Genomic DNA, 6,108 nt, shown 5'->3' on the forward strand with positions numbered 1-6,108 from the left:
ACACGCTGTCTAAACGTCTCCTGTCAATGCCCGTCTCTCTCCAGGTGGTCCTCCCCACGCTGGCCTCTCTGAGGATAGCGGTGTTCGAAGAAAACGGCAAGTTTATTGGACACCGGATCCTCCCTGTGTCTGCCATTAGACCCGGTCAGTACACACACACAAACGTGCATAAACGCACTCTCGTAATGTCGCGCATTGAAAGAACGTCCTGCATATGGCTGCACTCGGTGGAAACATCATTCATTTACACTCTGCTGGGCCTTTTATTGTCCACCAGCACCAGTGCACGGCAGTCATTTATTTGCTCTTCCTTCCTTCTAGGCTACCACTACATCAACCTGAAGAATGAGCTAAACCAGCCCCTGCTCCTGCCCTCGCTGCTGGTTTACACTGAAGCTCAGGACTACATCCCTAATGAGCACCAGGGTAAGAGCACCACATTAACAACAGCACCCTCCACCACACAACCCACCCGAGCCACTTGACTTTACTCAGATGACTCACATTCAATTTTCCATGTTGAAGCAATTGGAGAAATACCACTACTACTATTTCAACTATTTATCCACTACATTTACATCATTACTTCAACTATTTATCCGCTACATTTACGTCATTACTTCAACTATTTATCCGCTACATTTACGTCATTACTTCAACTATTTATCCGCTACATTTACGTCATTACTTCAGCTGTTTACCTGTTAATTTTACCTCATGATTCCAGCTGGTTATCCACTTCATTTAGCTCATTATTTCAACTGTTTATCCATTACTTTTACCTAATCAACTGTTCACCATTAAGACATGGTAAGGCACTTAAGGCACTTTGTCTTGTGTGTGTGTGTGCGTGCGTGCGTGCGTGTGTGTGTGTGTTCTTAGAGTATGCTGAGGCTCTGACCAACCCCATTAAGCACATCAGCCAATTGCACAAGAGAGAGACACAGCTGGCTGTTCTCCTAGAGGACAACAGTGAGGTAAGACATGTTGGACGATAACAAGCAGCTAAAATCACGTTATGTGTGTGTGGATGCAAAGACACAGAAATTCCCCAAACCCCCCTGATTTTTAAAAAAAATATCTGTTGATGATTGGCCTGTGGTCTGTCACTCACTCACGTTCATCCATTTGTTGCTTTTTGCTCCAGCATGTCACCAACCAGCCCAAAGAGGGAGAGACCAGGAAAGACAGCGAAGTCCTTCAGGGGGGTCGACTCCCCTCCCCCTTCCATGACCTCCCCCCCAGCTCATTGGATGTTGCCCCTGACATCATCAAATTACCTGCCCCAGGTAGAATGCTGTCTTAATGTCTTCATGTAGCACGCCTGTCAATGATCTGCATGTATCTTCGTTTGGTATTAATTTCCAACATATTAATAAGTTGCTCCCATGTGTATTTGCTTCAGCCTGCTAACGTTAGCTCACGTAACATGTCCATGTGTGTCTTCACTGCTCAGATATCTATTGTAATATATTCACAAGATCTTTTCACGTCTCCAGAAAACCGGAGAATTCATGCATCTCCCAAAATGTCAACTTTTCATGAATTACAGCTGTTGAAAATGTTTATTAGCTCATCCCATTTATTCCATTAATGAAAAACATTGTCGTTTACCTTGTGTGTTAAACTCAGTAATGCCATGCTCATTGTTTTATTCATTTGTGCTGCTTTACACCCGGTTCATTCTCCCATTGTCCATTTCACACACACTGTCTCTGTGCTTTCTTTGTGTGTGTGTGTGTGTAGCGCAAAGTCAGAAAGAAGACCTCATAGCCACTGTTCTGGCAGGTAAGATCACAGTCCAGCATGTTCATTTACACACAGAAATGAGGGAAATCATCTGTGTGTCACATAGAGTGGTGTGTAGGATATTTAATGAGCATTTTTTAAGTTAAGGATAAGACAGGAATGGTTAGTTTTCAGCAAGACTTCCATTGGGGATTGGCCATAATTCCCTTTTTGTCTGTTTGTCTCAGACATCCAGGCCCAGTCTATAGAGGAGCTGAAGCAGCAGAAGAGCTATTTGAAGCTGGTCAAGAAACAGAGCAAAGAACTCAAAGAGCTACATAAGAAACACCTCAAGAAGGTAAACATATGGGAATGGACACGCTCATATGTTCTGCTTATGCTGTGCATAAATTCTGTATTGAAAATGGATGTGAGAAGTCCATGGTGCATGCAGAAAAATCATGTCCCTTTGCTCGTGTGTCTTTGCAGGTGTGGAATCTGAGTAAGGAGCAGAAGAGTCGGAGTAGCCAGATTCAGTCTGACACCCAGAGGAGACGCAGCCAGATGGAGAAACACCTCAAACGTAGCATCAAGAAAAAGTAAGGATGGATGGATGAACAGTGGACAAGATCTGAAGAAGTATCAGTAAATGAGGGAGGGAGGTGGAAAATATGTGATGCAGATGACCAGAGTTTCTCTTAGCATTTGTGGTCGCGGCAGACTAAACTTGATCTCATTGTGTGTGTGTGTCATTGTGTATGTGTGTGTGCGTGTGCGTGCTCAGCGAGCCCCCGGAGCCGGTGCAGCGTGAGCTGACAGCGTTGGATCAGGAGATCGAGAAGCAGACGGTCCAGCTGAGGGAGTGGCAGATGCAAGAGCTGCTGAAGCTCCGACGGCAGCTTCACACACTGGAGCGAGAGAAGCAACAAACACACCTGCAAGAGGTAAGGACACACACACACACACACACACACACACACACACACACACACACACACACACACACACACACACACACACACACACACACACACACACACATACCTATGTATGAAAAGTGTCAACGCCTTCCTCGGGTCTTTGCATACTCAAGGTGACACGCTTAGAGTAACACTGTGTCCCTGCTGTGAATTCTTAAATATACAAACGCCCGCGCACGGAGTTCATCATTAGTTGACCTCTGCGGAACTTTGTGGCACTTCCGTACATCTGCACCGTGATTCGCTGACAGGTCGTCCTCTGCTGCGGTGTGTTTTTAGGCCTTCCAGAAGTTAAAGGAGACGGCCCATGAATGCCAAGCAGCTCAGCTGAAGAAGCTCAGGGAGACGTGCGAGAAGTAAGTGCAGCCGCCTCACCTTGCACCCAATAACCAAAGGACACAGAAGTTGCTGCTTTTACTGAGGTTATGGTGTAATGAGGTGTTAGTTTTTGCCAAATCCATAGTGTAGATTGGCTTTTGTCCCTTTTCGCACCATGTGGTTTGATTCCAGGAAGCTAGCTCGGCCTTACTCGCCTTTGTTCGGTCTGTAATATCACTCTGTAATTGCATCTGCAGGGAGAAGAAAGAGCTGCAGAAAATCCTGGACAGGAAGCGACAAAACAGCATCAGCGAAGCCAAGAGCCGCGACAAAGACAAGGCGGAAACGTGAGAAACTCCTTTCTGTTATTTGTCTCGAATTACAGATATTTATTGGACATATGGACTGTCGGACCTTATTTTGACACAGTGATTCCTCTCTGCAGGGAGCTGAATGAGATCAACAGGAAACATATTCAAGATTCGGTCGCCTTAATCCGCGGGGTAATTACACCCTCTAGCGCACACACACACACGCACACACACACACACACACACACACACACACACACACACACACACACACACACTCATTACCTACTTTATAGTACACTTTTCTGCCATTGGCATCAACTTTACTCCACTTCTCTCGCACATCATCTTCTTTCCTCCCATATTTGTCTAATTTTGCCTCCTAATCCACGTTGGGATCCTTGCTTTCCTTTTCTTTTTTCCCTGGTTTCTCTTAAAATCTGTATCTCCCATCTATTCCTACTTCCCAGCTGGAGGAGGCTCAGACCAGGAGGCAGGACAAACTTATGCTGAGGCAGCGGGAGGTGCTGCAACACATAGACGAGGAGCTGCCGCTGGTGAGCAAGAAGCACACTGACTCACTTGCACATTGAAGTGCTGCCATTTAACCCATTCGACAGCAGAGACACTTTTTGTTGTACTCCTGTCTTCCCAACAAAGGCAAAACACAGTAAAATCACACATGCTGTGAAAAAAAAAACAACTAGATGGCAGTGGCAGCGAGATGAGACGATTGACTCGTCTCAGGAGCCAGGAAGTGCTTAGCTTAGCTTAGCTTAGCATAGAGACTAGAAGCGGGGGGAAACTGCTAGCCGAGCCCTGTCCAGTGTTCAAAAACCTGCCACTCTAACATGAGCCGTGTTTGTGTAATGTGTACACACAAACAGAAATTTAAAAAGGAAAGTTTTGTGGTTTTAAAGACATTTTGGTTACAGCATTTAAATCCTCACTGGTTCGCTCCGTATAATGATGACAGTGGTATCGATCTTTTCATCCAACACTCAGCATGAAAGTGAATTTCCCAAAGTCTCAGTCTATTACTTTGACACTTGAACATCCTTTTAATATTTTCCTGGTATTTCTTATCCAGCTTCAGGCTCAGTTGGAGAGGGAACTGGAGGAGGAGTATAAGCAACTACCGGAGGAAATCTGCCAGCACCTTCAGCTGGAGCTCCAAAACAAAGGTCTCCGAAAGGACGCCCTGTTCTCTTCCTTGTCCAATCACAGCAGCCCCAGCCCCAGCTCCGGCTCGGGCCCGCCCTCCAACTGCTCCACGCCCTCTTACCCATCAACGCCCAATCGGAGTACCAGTCGGAGCAGGAGCATGGACAATAGCACTGCCTCATTGGCTGACTCCACTTCCTCGTCCATCACTCCCGTCCTGTCAGAGGCGGAGATGTCGTTCACTTAAACTTATTGTAAAAAGGAAAATAGATGCATTCAACTGGGGTCTATAATGATTATAATGCGGGATAGTATTGATATTAATTATTAACTAATTTTATTCCTTTTTTTTATGACAGACTGTTTTGTTCTTGTCTACAGAGCTATATTATTTTTTATTTTGCTGTTTTAGTCAGATGACACATCATGCTTTTTGTTGGACGATTTCAGAAGAATCATAACCAAACTTTTTTCTCTTTTTTTTTTTTTCCATTTTCTTGTCCTGTTGTCTTGCTTTTAATGTCATATGTTTTCTTTTCCATCATTCCCCTTTTTTTGTCTGGTCAGTAAGCTTTGCTGTGGTTCTGCCACATCACGAGCTTTATGTTCACACTGTTCACCTTCAGCCTCTTTTTTGACACTTTAAAAATGGCCTCCAGACACACAGTTGGCCCAATGACTACCATACTGGAAGAAACATTTAATTCTCACTGCAATTTTTTAGTTTGTTTGTAGTAACATTTGACCAATGAGATTGCTGCATTGTGGCCTCATTTCCTACAAATAGATGGGCAATTATTATATGTAACAATGAGTGCTACAAACAAATATCAAAACCACACATCTTATCTGCTTTTGCAAGTAAGATCAAGATTAGAGACATATTTGCAAGAATTGAGCATCAAGAGGGAATATAAAGGAAAAGAGGGCTGAATTTTCATCCTGACAGTTCAGACTTAAAAACTAGTGTTATAGTTGTAATGGCAGCAGCTGACCAGCAGGTGGTGCTGCAGCCTTAACTGTTATGTCAAATTGGGGGTTTGCGCTTTCCAATCAGCCAGCCTGATTATCCTATTATACTGTACCGCGACACACACATACACACACACAGTCTCACTCACCTGTCTCAGCAGGATTTGCAGAGTCATTGGGATAAAGTCTGTGGCCTTTGACCTCCAATCAAAATCCAGCCAAGGTTGAATTGTGGGGCGGTCAGCAGACATCCATCTGGCCAGAAACGCGTGTGTGTGTGTGTGTGTGTGTGTGTGTGTGTGTGTGTGTGTGTGTGTGTGTGTGTGTGTGTGTGTGTGTGTGTGTGTGTGTGTGTGTGTGTGTGTGTTTGAGAGAGCGGGTAGAGAGGAGAGGGTTTAAATTATGTAACACTCACTTTCACACACACATGCTTGACTGTATTTTTAAGTGAGGGATCTATGATGAGGCTTTGTGGCCACACACTGTGGTATGCCTACACACACACACAGCTTATTGGTTCAGAGGCCAAAAGTCTCTAAAAATCCTCCCCCCATCCAATCAATCTACCCCCACTGTACACACGCACACTGATACACACACTTAAGGGAAAAACTTTAATAATTTTACAAATATTG

At 44.6% G+C, this 6,108-nt stretch overlaps 1 protein-coding gene across 4 annotated transcripts in view; it reads left to right on the forward strand.

Annotated features, from left to right (window-relative positions):
• Nucleotides 1-5,878, forward strand: part of plcb3 (phospholipase C, beta 3 (phosphatidylinositol-specific)) — a 39,433-nt gene extending 33,555 nt beyond the window's left edge. For 2 of the 4 annotated variants that reach the window (XM_070993574.1, XM_070993575.1), the window contains 13 exons: nt 45-144; nt 322-426; nt 883-977; nt 1,148-1,289; nt 1,747-1,788; nt 1,977-2,086; nt 2,218-2,327; nt 2,513-2,672; nt 2,988-3,064; nt 3,284-3,373; nt 3,472-3,529; nt 3,808-3,894; nt 4,428-5,780. In XM_070993574.1, coding sequence (XP_070849675.1) covers nt 45-144; nt 322-426; nt 883-977; nt 1,148-1,289; nt 1,747-1,788; nt 1,977-2,086; nt 2,218-2,327; nt 2,513-2,672; nt 2,988-3,064; nt 3,284-3,373; nt 3,472-3,529; nt 3,808-3,894; nt 4,428-4,748 — 1,497 coding nt within the window. In that variant the 3' untranslated portion in view covers nt 4,749-5,780. Of the gene's footprint in view, nt 1-44; nt 145-321; nt 427-882; nt 978-1,147; nt 1,290-1,746; nt 1,789-1,976; nt 2,087-2,217; nt 2,328-2,512; nt 2,673-2,987; nt 3,065-3,283; nt 3,374-3,471; nt 3,530-3,807; nt 3,895-4,427; nt 5,781-5,856 lie in introns of those variants that run through there. The other 2 variants (XR_011603582.1, XM_070993576.1) reach the window with 2 other exon arrangements.
• Nucleotides 5,879-6,108: the final 230 nt, after the last annotated feature.

The sequence above is a fragment of the Chaetodon trifascialis genome, chromosome 23, assembly GCF_039877785.1.
Source record: "Chaetodon trifascialis isolate fChaTrf1 chromosome 23, fChaTrf1.hap1, whole genome shotgun sequence".
In the NCBI taxonomy this organism is placed as follows: Eukaryota; Metazoa; Chordata; class Actinopteri; order Chaetodontiformes; family Chaetodontidae; genus Chaetodon; species Chaetodon trifascialis.